The sequence below is a fragment of the Tasmannia lanceolata genome, unplaced genomic scaffold, assembly GCF_043159265.1.
Source record: "Tasmannia lanceolata isolate RefF3 unplaced genomic scaffold, GAP_Taslan_0.1 ptg000006l, whole genome shotgun sequence".
NCBI classification, from domain to species: Eukaryota; Viridiplantae; Streptophyta; class Magnoliopsida; order Canellales; family Winteraceae; genus Tasmannia; species Tasmannia lanceolata.
Genome location: NW_027518683.1, coordinates 14,794,179 through 14,814,993, shown reverse-complemented (window position 1 = coordinate 14,814,993; position 20,815 = coordinate 14,794,179). Strand labels below are relative to the sequence as shown.

General features: G+C 37.8%; 2 protein-coding genes across 4 annotated transcripts; one reads left to right on the top strand and one right to left on the bottom strand.

The window, feature by feature from the left end:
* Positions 1-1,953: 1,953 nt before the first annotated feature.
* LOC143879845 (biotin carboxylase 1, chloroplastic) lies at positions 1,954-14,220 on the bottom strand. Of its 3 annotated transcripts, none has more exons than XM_077382484.1 (18): positions 14,054-14,220; positions 13,883-13,941; positions 12,922-13,241; positions 11,536-11,677; positions 9,849-9,947; positions 9,693-9,749; positions 9,039-9,110; positions 7,420-7,509; positions 7,138-7,197; positions 6,054-6,239; positions 5,868-5,960; positions 5,702-5,783; positions 5,009-5,115; positions 4,571-4,646; positions 3,637-3,683; positions 3,283-3,345; positions 2,625-2,676; positions 1,954-2,331 (listed from the first exon to the last, which is right to left on the bottom strand). In XM_077382484.1, the coding sequence occupies exons 2-17, from the start codon at positions 13,922-13,924 to the stop codon at positions 2,674-2,676; spliced, it is 1,539 nt and encodes a 512-aa protein (XP_077238599.1). In that variant the 5' UTR covers positions 13,925-13,941; positions 14,054-14,220; the 3' UTR covers positions 1,954-2,331; positions 2,625-2,673. The 3 variants fall into 3 exon arrangements, with proteins under 3 accessions (XP_077238599.1, XP_077238600.1, XP_077238598.1); XM_077382485.1 differs by having other exon boundaries at positions 2,629-2,676; XM_077382483.1 differs by lacking the exon at positions 2,625-2,676.
* A 1,510-nt stretch (positions 14,221-15,730) lies between these two features.
* LOC143878753 (uncharacterized) lies at positions 15,731-19,135 on the top strand. The gene is given in 6 exon segments (XM_077380995.1): positions 15,731-15,782; positions 15,875-15,953; positions 17,105-17,240; positions 17,872-18,039; positions 18,388-18,926; positions 19,043-19,135. Coding segments are annotated over 6 exon segments (1,053 nt in total). The 3' UTR covers positions 19,122-19,135.
* The last annotated feature ends 1,680 nt before the right edge of the window (positions 19,136-20,815 follow it).

Genomic DNA, 20,815 nt, shown 5'->3' with positions numbered 1-20,815 from the left:
TGTGATAAAAGAAACCCGGCCAACCAAGTATTGATCTCGTTTTCTTTTTCCTTCGTTTTTTTGAATGGTGAGAGCATTGAATTGATCTCTTCAGTGGTGGTAATCTTATCCAAAAGGAAAATAAAGATAAAAAGAAGTAATGCATTGAAGACATGTTCAACTCTATGTTAGTAATTTTCATAAAATAAAACACTAAGGTCATGTCTGCCAGCCAGGAATTCTTTTCTCAAGATAAATCAGTGTCAAGTGGTGAGAGAGGCGTAGGGTGGGAAGTGGCTAAAAATAGGAATTTTTAGCCACTTCCCACGACTTAAAACACTAGTTTCAGCCATTTCACCCGCCCTAACCCTCTCTCTGTTAACCCTATGATTTGATAAAATTTTGAGTTCAACAGCCCTAAAGTAAGAAACATTACTATAAAAACAAGAGTTACAAAGCATAAACCGATAATGTGAAAGACGATAGAGGGAAAGAAAAGTTATGAGATTAAACCTGAGACATCGCGGCTGCTTTAATCTCTGCTGCATCTTCTCAACCTTACAGAATTTTCTTCAAGGAACTCAGAGAAAATCCCGATTTGGAGAATGAAATCGAGATGGGCATGATATGTAAAATGGTGGGCTAGACCCATGCGAGGCATGATTATAAAATGGTGGTCCCCACCTTCTCACTTAAGGTGTAAAATAGTGGGCCCACATCTAAAATGGTGGCCCCACCCATGCTATGCTTTGGTATAAAGTGTTAGGCACTACCTTATCAATCAAAAGTTCAAAACAAAACATGAGGTATAAAGAAAAGGTTTTTGGGTAAATTTTTTTCTTGTAAACAAAGCGAAAGACTGGAAAGGAATATGCTATATATCTATATATTATATAGCAGAAGAGAAAAGAAGAGAATTTTTTGAATTTTTTGAAAATTCTATGAGAATTACACATCACTTTTTTTTACTTTTTTTAACAAATGCACCCATTCAACTCACATATTTTCAATCCTATCCTCTCCTTTATGCTTTTTAACAAAGGCACCCATTAAAGCCACATAATTTCAATCTTACCCCCCTCCTTTATGGTTTTTTAATAAAAAATCTATAGGATGATCTTAACCATCCGATTTAAGAGGAATTATGGAAACCTCTATAGATTGGAGGGCTAGCATCAGCCTATGGAAATGATTTTTGGGGCACAACCTATTTATGTTGTGTTCCATCACATGGACGGTTTGGATCAACCTATGACGTGGTCCGTATCCTTTGTGGTTTTTTAATAAAAAATCTATAGGGTGATCTAAACCATCCAATTTAAGAGGAATTATGGAAACCTCTATAGATTGGAGTGCTAGGATCAACCAATGGAAATGATTTTTGGGGCACAACCTATTTATGTTGTGTTCCATCACATGAACGGTTTGGATCAACCTATGACGTGGTCCGTACAGTTCTTTGTCGGCCCGTGCGATGCACGGGGTTTTTTACTAGTGTATATATATAGACAGGAGAAATTATATGATGAAGGGCCGTATTGGTAGATAGATTATAAATTATAGGGAGATAGATTAGTCATCACTTGCAAAGGAAGGAGCGTGAAGGAGCTTCTGTGAAGGAGGCTAGCAAATCCCTACTGTCACATGCAACAGACCATCTGCAAAATGCCTTTTGCGATGGACGCTAGCAAATCCCAAATTATAGATAGATAGATAGGTGATTTTTGTTTTCCAGGTTTTAGGAGCTTTTCATGCTCCCTTCACTAACTAGTACCCTCTCAAGTCTCTCCCTCCCCCAAAATCTCTCACAACAGGCCCCACAGTATCCATGGAATATTCTTTCATGGTTGCCAAACATGGCCTAAATATCAGACCCTGTGAGGCTGTGATTGCTCTTATTTAGATGAAAGATCAGATGGGAACTTCATATTTCTACTAAATCCACAGCAAAGATCTATTACTAAACCAAACAACTTGGGAAACATCAACCCTTTATTCTTTCCATGCAAAAAGTGAAATCCATAACAGATACCAGAAGGGATTTCTAATAAACTAGGAGTTCTCCTGATGAGAAATCCAACACTTCCAACTCATTTCTCAGCATAATAAAGGTATTAATTCCTACAACTTTACATAGACATATCACTGTTTTATTATCTAAAATAATTATGAAATAAATAAAGAAAATTAACTAGATAAAGGATTGATCTCATGTCAAAACTGTTTTTTGCAACAAAATAAGATCAACCCTCGAAATGATTTGGTTGCAGTCGGGGTTCTGCACATGAGCTCTTTCTACGAGCTCACGCCCACCGGTTCTTTGGCAGGTGTGGATAGCACCATTTTCTGAGGCTGCAAAGCACACACACAAACAATCTGCATTCAGTTTACTTAGAAAAAATGAACCTCCACAAAAAAACATCACATTCTCACCACAAACCAACCACCCAAAAAGGAAAATAAATTAATTGTAATTTTGAAGTTTAGGAACCCTAGCAGTTACTGGGTGGATTTCAAAGTTCTCTTAGCACCCAAATGGATTGAAAAGTAACCAAAACATGCATATAGAAAGAAGTGCTTATGGAATTTCAATGGAAATGACAGGAATCCGATGAGTAAAGCTACTTTCGCTTAGAGATATTTACCCACTTCTGAGTAGAAAAACATGAAACTTCTCCAGTTGGGTAGTTCTAGTCACTGTGGAAGAACCGCAGTTATTAACTTGATCTTCTAGAGTGGACCAAAATATATCATCAATGTATTTAAAGATGCTAGTTGATTTCGAGAGATCAGAAGTTATTAACTAATTCTCCAACAGTAATCAAGCAACACTCAAAAAAGTAATGAACAGTTGTAAACAAGCACATTCATATAGCTTTTTACTGCAGCTAGATCATTTTTATTCTTCTCTATGAATTAGGTATAAATTTTGCAATTTCTAAAGTATGACAAAGTTTGATTTAAATGGAACTCGGAATGTGGGAAAAAGCACACAGATCTATCAAATAATAACAAAAACATCCAGAGGAAAAAAAGAAGAAGAGAAGTTTCTGGGCCCTCAAGGAGTAACGAGACCCTCACTTGACATAATGAAATTTATCCTATTTTGCATGGAAAAACATGGAACTTCTCTAAGTTGGTACTTCTAGAGAGAAAAAAGCAGGTACATCTAGACATTCCAAATGAATTGTGATTGTCGTTTAAGTCTTCCAAAATTTCAAATATCAATAGTTCTTTAGCTCGGAGATCATTATTATATCATTCTGGCCAGTGAAAAATATGTCACACACAGACTTTTCTTACCGCAGCTAAATCTTTCTCATGCTTTGGTATAAATGCTGTATCAACTATGCCATTTCTGAAATCCTGCAATACAAAGGGGCACAACCAGATGACAAGGTTATATAGATCACCAGCCTCTGGAGACTAATAATTTGATGATTCTGAAATTTATTCATATAAAAAGGGGAATAAATAGGATCTCAAAGCCTCGCTAAGACCAAAGCCCACATGCAGAAATTGGATAGGTAAATGCTTCGGTTAGCCAAGCCATCTGACGGGGAGATGCCTTGCCAGCAGCACTCTCCCTGCCATTTTAGGTCTAGCAAGTCGGAATTAAGAATGTCCACAATCATATAAAGATGAATATCTCCGCACCTCAATATCAAGGATGAGTTTATGGTATTCAATGGTTGTAGGAATTCCTGCGAAAAGAAGTATTTAAGATCATTTAAACTGATACATCACAAGGATGATAAATATTAGAATTTGTTGGTGGATTGCTTTCAATGCTTTCTTGCAATTTGTGAATCATTGAAGCCGCCTCTACATTAATAGGGAAATATATGGTTGCCCATTATAGCACCAAAGTTCAAAATACAGTTTGGATATATTACATAAGCTACCTGCCAATAGTGATGCATTAGAAGTTATTGGTCATATGTATCACAGGTACATTTCATTCTAGCATAAAGATTCAAAGAAAATAAAAGAAATTTTCACAAATCTTTAAATCCAAAATAACAAAAAATTAAAACAGCCAAAAAAATAGAGAAAGCGAGGATAATCTGGAAAATCCTCAAAATAAGATTTGAAGAAATAAATTGGTGATGCTAAACAGGATCAGTACTGTCCGTATGTATTGCATAACCTAACACAAATACATGTGTGTTAGGATGGTATCTTCAACTATGTTATTAACCTCATGCGTTCCACAGCCCATATAATGGACCATGCGATATTTTGACCTATGCAACTTACAACAAAGATCATGTACTAGTTTGACAAAGGCACTTTGTCAGCCTGCCAGGTTTTCAAAGATCGCCTTGACATGTATCTAGTTAAATAGTAATACAGTAAACCTGCTAAATAGACATAAACAGTACCAATAATAAACAAAAGAGAAAACTTTCCTAATTCTTGTTACATAGATCACAGAAATATGGATGCCTCGTTTACTGGGTAAGTCCAATAAGCAATTCATAGCATATGAAGCAAAATTGGTCCTACAGTTCAGTGGCCTTTCAAGGGCTATTGACGGTGAAATATAATCCTTCCAAGTATGGTTGTTATCAAGGAACTAGTCACTGACCTGTGATAATGGTGTCATTAAGAGCCCTCTTCATACGTTCAATTGCCTTTTCTCTGTTTGGAGCCCAAACAATTAGCTAGAAGACAGTGCATAAAAAGTTAGTATTGATACCATTCACGGAAAAAAAAAAAAAAAAACGTTGGTGTTGTAGGTCAAAACAAGAAAAGTGTTAAGGTGTTTCATTATAACCCACTTAGAAAAGGGACTCAAGACATCTCAATCAGATACAATTCCACACGTGCGTGTGTGTGTGTGCGCGCGCGCGCGCGTGTGTGTTAAGTACGTTTGTTTTGTCATCATACAACCCTCACAACAACAAGCATTCATGTCCAACATATGTATAAACATGCACATGTGTATCTAGGTGCACACATATAATCATACATGCACATATTCATGCATGTATTATGCATATTCATCAAAAGACAAGCAGTGCACCTTTCCGAGTAGGGAGTCATAGCTGGGGGGAACCACATAATCTGGATAAACATGACTGTCCATTCTCACAAATGGACCTCCGGATGGCAAGTAAGCGGTTATCCTTCCTATCATTTAAAAGCACATTAAGTTATACGACAGCTAATTAAGTAACCATTGTGCATTATAGTTTTAAATTTTCAAAACTAGTCCAATTATTCAACTAATAGACAATATCAACATTGATGGGTACACCAAAAAACACAAGTGAAATAAAACATAGGAAAAATGGCAAATGCCCTGTCCCGCACAAAAATGACATAAATCTGACCACGGATGAGCGCCATTATGAAAATTTAGACCCGTTGTACTGATGATCTTCTAACAAGTAGACTTCAGTAGGAAGAAAGAAGGCAGGAATCAATTTACTAAATGAAATAAAAGTTCACATTAGTCTTCCAATGGAAAATGGATCAGCTAAAAAAAAAAAAAACTGGCAACTAATGAATGAAAATCTGAGTCTGTTACATGGGGAAAGCAGTAGTGAGGTACTGAAATAGAAGATTAGCCATACACAACATGCTATGAATATAGATGATATTCCTTTTTCTATTTTGTAGATGGCTATAGATACTTAGATGATTGTCAGATGATGGAAATAGCCGATACAACTCATACTTAAAAAATAAGAAAGAGAAGCAAGGATATGTATACCGGGCCCCGGGCGAAATCCCTTGAAAGCATCTTCTGCATTAATACGACATTCAATTGAATGTCCTCTGAGCACAATGTCTTCCTGCAGATGATAGCAGTCATGGAATCTTATCAGCCTAGTCTTTAAGATAATAACAAAGAGGTTCTTAAAAATACCAATCATGACCTGCTTGTACTGGAGCCTCTCTCCAAGTGCCACACGAATTTGTTCCTCGATCAAATCGGTTGAGGATATCATTTCAGTCACAGGATGCTCCACCTGAATTTTACCAGGAAAGATATAATTTCTCTCTGATAAAATTATGATAGACAAAGTGGAAACTTTAAAAGCTTTTAGTAAAGCAGCCCTTGCCTGGATTCTAGTATTCATTTCCATAAAGTAGAAGGAACCTCTTTCATCCAAGAGAAATTCAACCGTGCCAACACCAATGTAACCTATAGACGCAGCTGCCGCAACAGCTGCATCACCCATAGCTTTTCGTAATTCCGGGGTTAACGCAGGAGAAGGAGCTTCTTCTAGGAGCTTCTGATTTCTCCGCTGTTATAGAAACCAGAGTCAATATAGTTTTGATGCTGTAACCTTAAGCACTCTCTAAAAAAGTATCATGCTTATAATTAATTAATTAATTCAAACTAGGGGTAAAAATGATTTCCAGAGATTTAGAGCATCACAAAACTTTCTGGCAAGTTGTTTCTGCAGATCAGTATGAAGAATCAAGGATATTAAGAGCATCACAGAAGCAGAGTCAATATAGTTCTTCTAAATCTTATTTCTTAGAGAGAGAGAGCGGAGAGCGGGTGGGGGTGGAGGTGGGGGTGGGAGGAGATGTACGAAGGGTTTGAGAAAGGGAAAAGAGAAAGGAGTGTCTTTTGACTGAAAGGACGTTTTTTACCAATAAAAAAACTTTAGTAATAAGTAATGAGAAAGGGAAAGAGAAAGCAGTGTCAACAAAAAGACCAGGCCCATTATCACATTTTCTCCATTAAACAAGGCTAAAGAGTCAGCTGAAAGTTTAATCGCTAGTAAACATGGCCTACACTAAGCCCATGTCAACAAAACCCCTAATATCCTGATACGTTGTGTCAATATACCAGGTGCCTTGAAGTCGGTCATGTCTGAGAACCTCTACCCATGTCCAACACTGACAAAGTCTCTACATTCAAGTTGCATGGCAAACCATTCTCATCAAGACACACTAATAATGATATGCCCGGTCATTCCTTAATGACAAGCTGCCCATCTCCAAAAAACTATGTCTTGCCGTGTATGCATTGTGATAGGCAGCCATTGAAGCCCGAGAGAGAGAGAGAGAGAGAGCTGAGGCAATTCAGGTGATGATAAAGAAAAGAATTCCAAAGTCGGCACTAAGCAATGAAGGGAATATAACCCAAAGTATCTCATTCAAACTGCATCTTAAAATATTTGTCATCAGTACCTGAATGCTGCAATCACGCTCTCCGAAGTGAACAACATTTCCATACTTATCTGCAAGAACCTGTTAAGAGAAATAGCATTTTAAAGGTGAATCACATGCTTACATACTAATATCCAGCACAAGCTTCTTCAATGACAGTAAACATGCACATTGCAACTCTCCGTCCTACACAGTTTAAGTCATTAGCACAATAATCCGAAATTGATGCTCACTTTAAAAATCTAAGCATATAAAAATAATGGATGCAATAAATATGGCCGGAAGTCCAATCAAAATACTTACCTGGAACTCAATGTGCCTCGGGTTCTTTACGTACTTTTCCAAATAAACCCCATCATTTCCAAATGCAGCTGCAGCCTCACTCTTTGCTTGCTTTGAAATTGAAAAAAGTCTAATTCAGCACATAATTGAGATAAACATGAAGTTCCCACAGTTCAGAACTTTTCAGATAAAATGCAAGGCAAGTGACCGATTAACAGTTAACTGTTAACATAACCAAAAGCTGTCGGACTGACAATTAAATCAAAGAAATAGTATCCACTGCTTAATATTACCCGACATTATACCAACTTCAAGAGAAAAAAAAAGTTCTAATCGTTAAGAAGAGCGGCTTATTTCAGGTTCTTTCAGTTAGTGCCATTAGATTTGATGTGTGTCGTTTCTGCTTTCCAAAATTCCAGCCTTGATGACAAATTTCAATATCCTCAAAACTTTTGACAAAACAAAAAAAAAATGAACAAGTGAACCCGGTTGGACTGACAATTAAATCAGAGTAATAATATCCATTGTCAAATATAGCCTAACATTGTAATAACTTCACAAAAAACGGTATGAATCACTAAGAAGTGTCCTATTTCAAGTTCTTTCAGTTAGCGGCATCAGATTTAATGAACATCATTTCCGCTTTCCAAACTTATAGCTTTGATGACAGATTTCAATATCCTAAAACTTATAACAGAAGTTCTTTCCTTTTTCGAACAAGTGATTCAAATCTTCATTAGAAAGAAGGAAGAAAGACCCACCAAGGTCTGGCAATTTACAAATATACAACTCGGGCATATAATTCCAATTAGTACAATCTACACAGTCCAGCCTATCAACTGGCGAATTTTGCTACAATAAGCACATATAAAATGCACCCCATAGTAGTGGGAGAAACAATATGCTTAATCTCCTGGTGTTTGAAGAAAAAATACCAAGGAGGGTCATTTCAATGTTATAAAGCTTTAAAAATTCACATGGTTATCATCATATTTTAACGGATCCCAGTAGTTAAATATATTTAAAACATCAAATTCATCACAGATACCTGAACTTAAACTGGCATTTTCCATCTATATAAGTTTGAGAAGTTCACTGCAATTCAATGTGTAGGTTAAATATGCCTGTGTTAAAAAACTTGCTGACTGTTCTTCAAAATTCCAGTTTTATAAAGCGTGGTTGACGATTTACTAATCCAATAATTTATGATTTCAGCAAGTTTTTCCCCAACTTGAACAAGTCAAACTCATAAAATTGGAGGCCAGTTTCCAAGTCGAGTTTAGGTTTTGCAACAATAAGAAACCGTGTGGACATAGCTAGATGCCCAAGAGGTTGCAATAGAACATGGTTGAATATGGGGGTGTGAACTGTGAAGTGGATGGAATAACAAAACAGATTTATGAAGACACGCATAAATCAAATGGGAACAGTTACAAAGTACAATCTATTGAGGGAAAGTACAATCTATTGAGTCTGCAAATTTACCATTTAAAAATGAAAGAATTTTGCACCCATGAAATATCTATTGAGTCTGCAACTATAACATTTAAAAATGGAAGAATTTTCACCCATGGAATATCAATTGAATCTGCAACTTAATGTTTAGAGATGAAAGAATTTTCACCCATGGAATGGAATACCTGTAACAGCTTCACAAATTCGCCAGGTTCATTAGCCAGACGCATCCCACGTCCTCCACCACCAGCAGTTGCCTTCAAAAATATGATGATGTAATATAAGTACTGAGAAATGATATGGAAAGTAGGGAACTTGTTGATACAGTGATGGGGACCATATCTGATTCTAAGAGAACAAGTATGTTACTATGGACACCTTCAGTTTTCATTTCACCAATTTATTTGATGTCCTTCAAAAAAATTATTTAACTATGCTCTTTGATTATGTCAACTGAAAGGGAAAGCTGCAACCCTATTGTTGGTGAATGTTTAGAACATAACATCATTTCCTTGGTTTCATGACTGGCAAGTTATATTAGGTTTCTTTGAGTTAAATTCAATGGGTTATGAGCCTAGCTTCTATAATTTCCGTCTCGTCCATGTATAGTCACGTACAATTTCTGGGAATGGGAAACAGTTTGGGCTTTAGTATTAAATGTCATCATTTATTCCTCTATCAATCCATGCTCAAAACCTTATTGTTATACTATTCACGCTGTTTTATTTTATTTAAGTTCAACAATCATCACCAAGCCCTTGTTATTTGTTTAACCAAGGAAAAGTTAATAATTTCATTTGAAGTCTAAATTCACATTTTGGAGAAAAGCGATACTATACCTTGATCATCACAGGAAAACCAATCTCATGAGCAAGCCTGATAGCTTCTTCTGTGGACTAAAAATTTCAAGAAAGATAAAGATTAAAAAAACCATTCCTAATTTAGGAATAAGCACACTCTCACACCAATTGTACAAACTGCATTTGATCTATTACCTGTAACAATCCATCACTTCCAGGTACAGTTGGAACACCAGCCTTTTTCATTGTTTCCCTGGCAGTAGATTTATCACCCATAGTGCGAATACTGTCAGGCTGCAAGATCATAAAACTATGAGTAATGAATCTTGAGTTCTTGACAACTCTTCAAAAATGCATTTCCAACAGGGCACTCTTATGCACCAATAAGGAAAATTCTATTCAATTAAAGATCAGAGACCTATAAGAGCAATTTAATCAACTCATAAGTTCCTGATCATGGCACTCAGCAAGCTTCTCTACACATTCTATCAGTCGACAAAGTACAAATTACAAAAGAGACGGCATCATATTTTATTTTTCTCCCTCTCGCCCCCATCCAGACATGCAAAATACTTTGCCTGATTTAAGGCTCAGCTATAATACAAGGTTCCAATGATACAATCCTTCATCAAATTTATTTGTAGTATTAATTATGCTATCTTTATTATCACATTTGGTATTTAATCTTGCCTGGGATGAAGCTCCAAGTGGCATGACTAGACATTCTGTGATTCCAGGAGAAATTAATTACCTAAGCTCCAGCACATAAAGATTTCAACTGAGGATTCACCCTTCAGATTTTCAAGATCAAGAGTAGTAGTAACTATATCTGGTGAGATTCTTTCCAGTACTCAGTTGACTCACTTAAGTCACTTGACTGACTTGAGCTGACTTGGTGATATTGTTTCCAGTACTCAGTTGTGTTATTAAACAATTCTTCAAAAGAATCACTCCTAGGAGTACTTTCATACTCTTCCAACAGAAAGACTATTTTAAATAATCTCTAGGTTAAATTATGGTCTTCAGGTTGGACCCATCTTACAATGATTCTTTGGCTAACCGACTCGGAAATCAGGAAGAATTTAGGTAAAATATCTTTTTGAGGATTGAATATGTAAAGAGCACCTCCATGAAGAGGACTTCGAACTGAATGCATGTATTTGGAAGCATCTTGCGTATTTGAAATGTTGCTGTCCTTGCAATTGCAACAGAATAGAAGCTATAAATTGACATAGAATTTTGGGCTTCTCAATGGAAGAGATAGGATTGTGGACTAAGTTACTTGGAAGAATCTTAAAAGCCAAAGCGAAAAGTTTTTCCTTGTTTAGATATTTTAGAATCTACATTTCTGTTCAAAATCTATGAACTAATATTTTGTGGAATTATTTTAGGGAGTCTTCCTTCCCTGAAAACTTCAGTTTCCATTCACCCAAATTTGAACTTAAGATCTTCATTTACTCAAATTTGAAATTCTGCAACTGTAGAAGGTCCTGTATCAAGCACTAACTTCGTTATCCAACTAGGAAAAAGAAATATGTAAGGCATGAATTCAGCAGCATTTAGAAGTATGTAGGAATCAAAGTATAACACTGCTAACATTAACAGTCTTTACGTTCAAGAAAATATATCCCCAAATGTAAAGTTCCAAGTGAAAATCCAACAAAACCATGGTGTAATGGAACACAAGGCTCCAAATACAATCATCGTTGGAAATTTCATAGCGAATGCAATATTACAAGTACCGCAACAATAATACTTGTGTCATTGGTTATAACCCAGATGGGGTACTCACAAGAATAAATGGACAATTCACATCCATCATCCTCATGAAGGGCCTAATCACAGTTTGTTATCATTTCATCCTTTGATATGGAGTACTTACATTGGGCCCAATAAAATTAATTCCATGTTCTCGGCATATATCAACAAAAGTAGCATTCTCAGCAAGGAAACCATATCCAGGATGCAACATAGTACAGTCACGGCTAACAGCAGCAGATAGAACATTCGGAATGAACAAATACCTGTCAGAACACAGAGGAAGACATGCCCAAGCTCAACAAATGATCCATGAAAGTCAGACGAAAATAACCAATACCTAACTGAGGGGATGAACTACAAAGATTAGAGAAGACAGTTAAGCAACTTGAGTGTTTTATACACGGGCAACAAAAGTCGCAAGTTTAGAACTAGAAAGATGAGAATTCTCATGGCCTGTAATAATACTAATAATAAATAAAAGTTGACACAACCCTACTCAATTTTTACTTAGAGAGACCCTTCAATTTATGATAATATTCCACTAAATTAACCATAATTAAATAATTTTTCATTAAATCGAGTGAAGAAAAAAATTTCCGTCAAGAATTTTTTTCTTGCAATCCAGACAGGGCCTTAGTAAAAACAATTGGTCACACCGACAACTCTTTTGTATATCTAATTTCTGTTAATATTGCTCTAGCCTTGGCCTCGTTTGAGTCAGTGCTGCCAATCGGATCCAATTATGCCGAAAGAATTTCATCTTTTTCAAATCTAAAAACACCCCCAGCATCTGTCGTCCCTGGATTCATCGAACCAGCCATCAAAGTTAAGCTTTATCACTTGGGGAGACAGAGGGATCTATCTTTCCTTTTCCTTTTCCCTCAACCTTAGTCTTCCAATGATTTCTTTTCAACATCTAAGAGAATCTTAATAAGTCAAGTCCCAAAATCCCTTTCTAACAAGAAACTAATCAACCAGAATGATTTTGACTTCAAGCATAATCCTGCTAAATCTCTCTTTATCTTTAAATATGCGTTGGTTTCTTTAGCCATATGGACCACATAACTACACTGCTATAATGGCCATATATCCATAACTTATAAACTATTGAACAGTCTAACTTAGTGACAATATATCTGTAAGATCTCACATCAGAAAGGGAGAAAAGATTTATGGGCTATATATGTGGATCCTCCCTCTCCCTGTGTAAATGTGTTTTCAGCATCTCCAAGGGGCGGGCCCCGCGGATCAGGCACGATAGTGCTGCTGGAAAACAAAATCGGGGAGGGTGGGAAAACCCAGAACCGGCGTCTGGGCGTGACAACAACATAACATGACAATATATCATAACAGTACAGAGCATAATATTCATGTCACCTAAGTCATCAATGAAGCTCAAAATCAAAAGAAAATAACCTGTGACAATTGATGTATGTAACTATTTGAATGAAAATTGAGAAACTATTAATATCTGATTGCAAAAAAGAAGGAAACTGAGGTCACTTACGACTGACTACTTGGTGCTTCCCCAATGCAGACAGCCTCATCTGCAAGCCGCACATGAAGGGCATCCTTATCTATTGTTGAGTAAACAGCAACACATGGTATCCCCATCTCATGAGCAGTTCTTATCACGCGTACAGCAATCTCCCCTCTATTTGCAACAAGAATCTTCTCATCTTGGCATGTTGCGCTGAGCGCTCCTCCAAGTGTCTTGGACTTTTGGCTTACGAGATCAACTTTTTGCCTAAGAAAACTCACACCATTTCCAAAAACAAAGCTACATTGCGAGCTCTTTATTCCTCTAGGTTGCCCCATGAACAAACCCTTGCAATCAGAAATATCACACTTAGGCAAATCATAAACAAGCCAAACGCAATATCAGAATCGATAGGTACAGTGAAATTGAACTTTCTTGCATACATCTAAGCCAAACCCAGTTCAATAACTGTACCATAGAATTTAAAAATAAAAAATAAAAGGCACAGCTTCCACATAATTAAACTATCAAAATGCAAATATCCCCCAACATTGGATCTTACATGCCTCTAAATAAAATTCAAACAATGAACCTAACTAATGAAAATTGAAAAAAAAAAAAATAGACAGACTGCATGTGTAATACCCACTATAAAAAAATCCTCATGAAAATGAAAAATGAAGCAAATTGCATGTAATCAACAAGGCAGGAGAACCATATCAAATGCCTCATAAAATCTAACAATAACCTTTTTAAATATATTTAAATCGAAACGATAAAAGAATCATCTTGCATGCAATCAAATTAGAAAAATGCTAATAAAAATTTCTCAAAAATTCAAAAACTCTTTCTTTTACATTATTACACCAGATTAAACAAAAATAATAAAGCAGTGTTTCCATCTAACCATAAAACTCAAGTAAAAACCAATGCCCAAAAAAAAGGAAAACACAAAAAAACAAAAATTAAGAAGTTAGTAATGACTTACAGGAGACAAGCGAACAGATTTGCAGACAAACATGGTCTCCATTTTCAGAGACTAAAACCCTAAATCCACAATACAACAAAAGAGACCCATTTCAAAATAAGAAGAATAAAACCACTACAATTGAGTGAAAGTAAACAAAATTGCAAGAGTATCGGATCTGAAAAGAAGTACCTGGAATTGTGAGGGGACTAGAAGGGTGGAATTTTAAGAAATTTAGACAAAAAGGAGATGTGGGTTTTGAAGAGGAGGAGGAGAGAGAGGGTTAAATTGAAGGAGGAAGAGGGGAAGGGAGTCGATGAAATCGAGGAGAGTTGCAGATTGAATGCACCGCCGAGGAAATTGGAACCTTAAGCTGGAGTTTGTGTTTTTTTAATAGTGATAAAATCACCCCCTTCTGCGTATGAATTCACCCCTATTTTTCAAAATAGACGGTACAGCCCAGACAATAAGATGATCCAAACCGTCAATTTGATGGGCAAAAAAGTAAATAGGTTGTGTCTAAAAAATCATTACTATAGGATGATTAGAATTCTCTGATCTAAAGAGGGACTCACATTATTGAAACTTCAATAGATCGGACAGTTGGGATCATCCTATGGAAATGATTTTAGGGGCACAACCTATTTATATTGTGGCCCATCAAACAGACGGCTTGGATCATCCTATGGTGTGGGAAGTACCGTCTATTTTGAAAAATATGGGTGAACATAGAAGGGGGTGATTTTATCTCTGCCCTTTTAATATTCCAAGTTTTCTTTCTTTAACAAGGCCGTGTTAGTAGTCTTCGGACTACCAAAGAGGGTGATCCGCCACTATCTGCCCACTGCCCAATCATCCTGTGGGACCCACCATGGTGGGCCACTGTAAAAACTGGCAAAGAGCAATGAAACAGGACAAGTAGGACCTTGTGGGGTCCATCAATAGGCATAAAAAAATCCAACAATCAGGCAACTCTATGTATCTAATTAGTGAACCAAGTGGAAAGGGAAAATGGTTCACATTTATGAACACAAGTCCATTTATCGAACGGTGGATCCACTTTCGGCCCGACCAGGTGATAGGGATGGTTTATCTGTCATTTTAAATTTTGTTGAATAGGGTGGACTACGAAGTGTCGAAGGGCCCGTCCGGAGCAACGACTCCAGGTTGGTCTTCTGACCTCGTGTGCTCTTGTGCAGGACTCAGCTCCTTCACTTCGGCTCCTCAGGTCCTCCAGCTCAGCTCTTACGTCACTGCTGTTACCGATTTTAAGCTGCCGTATCTGTTACCGATTTTAAGCTTAACAGGGTGGACTACGAACTTTTGTAGTTCTAGTGCTACCATCATTTTTAACTTTTCTTTAATGATTTTTTGAGTAGAGATCTATCACTTTCTCTTTGTGTGGAAATTTATTAGATTTGACTTTCAGGAAAATGGGTAGGAAGTTGGTTGATTAAATCATCCAAATCAATGTTTTTCATTGGAAAAAAAACCTATCAATGGGAAAATTGTAGTTGTTCATGTAATAGTTAAAAACACTCGACAATTCATATTCCATGAAGAAAGTTCCAAATAGTTCGAGCTGTACAATCACGGCAATCTTGGTACTAGGGCCCACATTATGAACGGTTCAGATGGGATATATAAGCTTCAAGCAAAATATTGAAGATTGGAAGTGCCACTTGGAGATACAATTTGCATCTTCACTTGATAGAGTTGCCACTTGGAGATTTGGAATGACACGTAGATATGGCTTGAAACATGCACTGTGCCACGTGTACTCCTTATATCCCTACGTATTTAAGGAGCTAGAAGAACACAGCATAACTCTTTATCTTCATCTTCTAAGAGAACAGTACAGAACAGGAGATGGGACAAGGCAAGGAATTGAAGACGAGAAACAACACCCAGATCGGGATTCTCTCTCTCTCTCTCTCTCTCTCTCTCTCTCTCTCGCGCGTAGAAATATTCTACAAAATGTGTATAACGTATATTTGTTGGGAAAATGCAGCTAGGAAAGGGAGGAAATTTTCTTTTTCTATATGCCTAAGGTGAATAAAGAAGAAGCTCACAGTGTTGATGATGTACGAAGGCTCTGTTAGTGATTTTGCATTTTCAAAATCATGTATATTACATGTTTTAGTGTTTTGGAAAATGTTTTATGAAAAGCGTTTGGGAAAAAGAAAATGTTTTCTTGGAAATATTTGCTTTTAGAAAAGGATGTAGAAGTGTAGTTGAAAAGATAGTCCCACATCGGATGAGAGAAAAGAAAGAGAATGGCTTATAAAGCACTACCTTTTCTAACTCTTGTTGATTGCACATTGGGTTGAACCCATGGCATGGGCAATCGGCAATGGGCTATAGGGCGCATAGTGGCGCTTTATTGGCGCTTTTTTAGGCGCACTTTGCACTTCGCACGTACGCAACGTCGCGAGGAGCGATTGGATGGGTGGGTCAAATGGTTCGCAGGCCCATCAAGCCGAATGGTTCAGTTGGGTTGGGTTTCGGTTCGGGCCTAACGGTGGGCCCGTTTCGGTTCGGGCCTATCGGTCGGCCCAACGGGCCCATGACTCCAACGGTCAAAGGGTGTGATCAAATGGGTTGTGTCCCTTTCCCCAACGGTCATGTGCCAAGAGGGTGCGATCCACCATAGATGGTTGATCTAACGATGACTGGGTTGGAGAGAGGTTTTACTCAAGCCAACAGTCACATCTAGGATCGATCAGGACCGTTCAATATCAATGGGTGCGATCTAACGGTCAGATTTCAAACATTCTGGAAAGGTGCCCTGTAGAGGTGTTTTTCACACTGAAAAGACACCAGATGGTCTATAAAAAATGTACAAACTTCAGTCTTTTTAAATAAAAATCGAATTGGCAATTCTGACTGACTTTACACTCTCTTCTACACTCCTACAAAAATCCCCAAGTATTTCTCATACTGTTTTTTCTTTTCTTTACTGTTCTAGATACTGTTTTTCTGCAAAAACAGAATCTAGAGATTTCTCTAAGGCTTGAAATTTCGGAAGGGCATTTCGGGTTTGATTCCGCTAGTGCTACGCGTTATCAAACATTAGTAGGGCTTCCCTACTAGGCTTCATTGTATCTTGGAGGCAATTCGCGGATCCCCTTTGCACACTACTAGTGGGGGCGAATCTTGTCTTAAGGAAAGTGATATCACGCCTTGAAGCAACAAGTTTCTGTTTTCTATCATCAACAGTACCCTCAACAAATTTTCCAACAGGCTCTATATTGTGATGCGTCCCGAATCCGGCCCAAGGCCCGTTGAAGAAAAACAAAAGTCCGATTCTGGTAAGGAAGGTGCATCGAGTTCCGGTGAGAAAGCCAAGTCCACTGATAAGGGAACTGAAGGTGGCCATGCAACATAGCTTTATATATGGCCCTTTTTTGTTTGTCTTTTCTTCAAAGTGATTTTCATTTTTGAAGAAGAGACAAAAACAAAAGTGATGAAAATGCAGTCTTTTTAAGGAGAAGGCAAACTAAAGAGGGTGGAAATATCATTTCCCTTTTATTTATATTGTCCTTTGGTAAGTTGCACCATGGAGTGGATGTGGTGGCTTAAGGTCACAGGTCGCAAAATGACTGATTTGCCCAAATGAATTTTGGCGGGTCTAGAAAAATATAGGGGTAAAGAAGTCATTTGAGTGATAGTGCTACCAATTCATAAACAGGCATATCATTCGTTAACGTTTACCGTTTACGTAGGTCATTAGTTAACCTGGCGAAATGATTTCCACACGCCCTTGTTTTGATAATGGGCTCTCAGTTGATTAAGGTCTTCCTGGGCAACCATGAATTTTTTTTCATGCCTTCTGTTACCATAATATATACTTCATTTATAGCTAGGCCTAGGATCATACTATGGAAATGATTTTTGAGGCACTGTGGCCCATCAAATGAGTGCTGATATCATTATTCTTACCACTCAAGGTTAGATGTGGGGATTGTATAGGTTTAGTATTTTAAGTTATTAGAGTACGTGCTAACTAGTTTTGTTTTTTCTTGAAGGAAGTAAATATCGAAAAGCAACCGCTTCTGAGATTGATGATAATGGGGCGAAAAAGACTTCCAGATCCAAGCAAGCGAAGACGACCATATTGGAGATTTGTAGACATGGTTACCACTAACATCAACGACATAAAAGAGGCTCTGAAAGGAGTATTGTAGTCTTTCATTATCTTTTCTGGTATGAAATTTTCTGATACTTGGGCCATGTCTTGGTAGGGGTGCAACTTGGGACGGGTTCAACCTGATTTTTGGCTAGGTCGGGTTGGCATTTTCTCTGGTTGGGTTTGGAAAAGCCAGCCCAATTTAATTTTGGGTTGGGTTAGAGTAGAGGCCTTGGCAACCTGGACCGACCTCCCTCCTCTAATTTTATCTTGATTTTTTATGAAGGTGAACCCGACTCAACCCGACCCGATTTTGCTTAGATGAGTTGGGTTAGGTTAGGGTTGGGGGATGCTAGGCCAACCCGATCCAAGTTGCACCCCTAGTCTTGCAACCTAGAGAAAGGTACGGAATGTGGTTTTGAATGGTTTCAAAGCAGAGTACGAGACCGCCACCAGAGGACGCAGGCTCAAACCTCCGGCGAGAGCCATAGCTGAAGGCGTTTATAGGATAATAAAGCACCACTCAGGCAAAAAAAAAAACACCCATTTGGTCTACAAACTAGAATTCCCTCCAGAAGATGTGAATAGTGAGCTTCAAGAATCGCTCAACGTGAAAAGGGAAGGGTCATTCCTCATACAAATAAAGAACCCAGATTAACCAAGAAGTTCCCAATTTAAAGGACTTCAGGGCAATCACAAGGCCGTCTTCCCAGCCCACCTCAAGGCCCGATTTGGCGCCCGTCATTATTGTCCGGCCGACCCGCCGGGCTTTCTAAACTACGAAGGCTGTGAATTCTTGCTTATATCTGCTTCAGATGACATAGATGAAGAATTGGGTCTTGAGATTAAGACTGAAGTTGAAGACGGGGGCCTCTTTTTCGGATCTAATAGCGATGTTTGGAGAGACAGCGTTAACGAAGAAGCCACTTTTTACAGGTACATGGGTTTGAATCAGATTTGGTCCTTGTTTTTTTTCTGTAAATATACCTTATAGTTAGGCGAAGGATGCTAGCTAACATCTTTTTGTTACATATCCTTTGGCGTGCACGTAGGAAAGTAGTTTGTACTGGTGAAGACTATCTTTGTATAGGCCTTGGAAGGTTAGGCGAAGGAAGATTTTGCAAAATATAGCTTGGGCTTGGTTTTTCATGTTGGCATCTTGGTAAATTTATAGAAATCTTTTGTTTGGAGAACAAAACGCTTTTTAACTGGTGGGGTTGGCCCAGAGAATTGATATATTAGCTCTTTTTTCTTCCCCAGGGCACCCCTTTTTGTTTAAAAAGAGTAGTCGTTTTAAATGGAGGGAAGTTTTATGGTGCACTAAGCTTATGGTGCGCTCGAGTGTCCAATCACATGGGTCCCACATTTTTTGTGGTGATCCAAACCATTCATTTGCAAGGCCCTATAATAGATAGGGTGTGTACCAAAAATCAGGTCCGTTAAATCATCCTAACTTGGAGGGCAAAATGGGTAGATTTGTGGACACACAGTGTCTGTCCATTTTGAACTCCACATATGGATGGGTTAGGATGATCCTACGGAGCTAATTTTGGTACACACCACATCTATGTAAGGGCCTTTCAAATGAATGCTTTGGATCATCCTAATAAAGTGGACCCACATGAGTTTTGGACACTCGAGCGCCGCACCATAACTTGGTGCGCTCGAGCGGACGAACACTTTCCTCTTTTAAGTTTTCATTTCGGTAAAATTTTGGTCATGATGAAACTGAAATTTGGTAGAAAGTCATGAAATTTCGATTTTTAGTGCCGAAATTCTGTAAAGAAATAAAAAGGGCATTTTTTTATTAAATTTCGGCCTAAATTGCCAAAATTTGGTAAATTTAAGGAATTTTGAGAATTTCGGTTTCGGACTTAAAACCATGGTCATATCATAAGTACAGTAGTGGGGGTGGCCTGAGGAAGAAAAGGGGGGGAATATATCACTTTACTAATTTTTTAATGGTTTTGACTTGTCTAAATAGCAACTTCCGATCCACGGCCTGTTGATTTCCAACATTTCCAAGCGTCTAAAGAGGTGGTTGGTTTGGTGATATAAAATCGTCATTCGCTTTTGGGCATTTTACCTATAGTTAAGGAGTTTTTTGGAAAGTCATAAAGAGGTTGTTTACTTGGGCACGTTCTCTTGTTGTTAGGTACTTGTTTTGGACCTAGTCCTCTTGTCGGTATACCAACCTTCATTTACTGCCCCGGTGACAGATGAGGTCGTTCTTATATGACTTGCCTATGTGGCAACAACGTGGATTTTGTTGGTGATGCTGAGTTGGCTCATGTGGGGGCCTTCCAACAATTTTAAGACAGACAAATGAGGTCTGTCTTCAAAGTACATCTGTTCAAATCATTCCATGTGTAAGATATTTCCAAATGGATGTACCAATGTCAATCCATATGATAGAAAAGCTTTCGATAAAATAAAGGGTAATGATATTTCCAGTCTTTGTTATGTACTCACTTTGTTGAGATTTTTAAGGGATTGGGTACAGAGGACGTTATTGGGTAGATTTTAGTTAAAAACGATTTCTGTAGGTTGTGGTTATCACTTTGCAAGGAGAATTTGCTATTGTTTAGGAGTATGCAAGTAGGATGTTGTTGCTGAAGTTTAGGATGAATATTGCACTTGGATTCATATAAATAATTGTAATCGTTTTAATGAAACGGGGCAGAAATTTCAAGTGGCCAATCTTCCCTCTAAGAAGATCAAATCCGTTGTGATCCTAATCGGATTCATAACAAAGTGGTATCAGAGCAAGGCATGGATGATCCAAGAATCGGACAATTGGAGGCCATAGTGCGTTATGTTGCTAT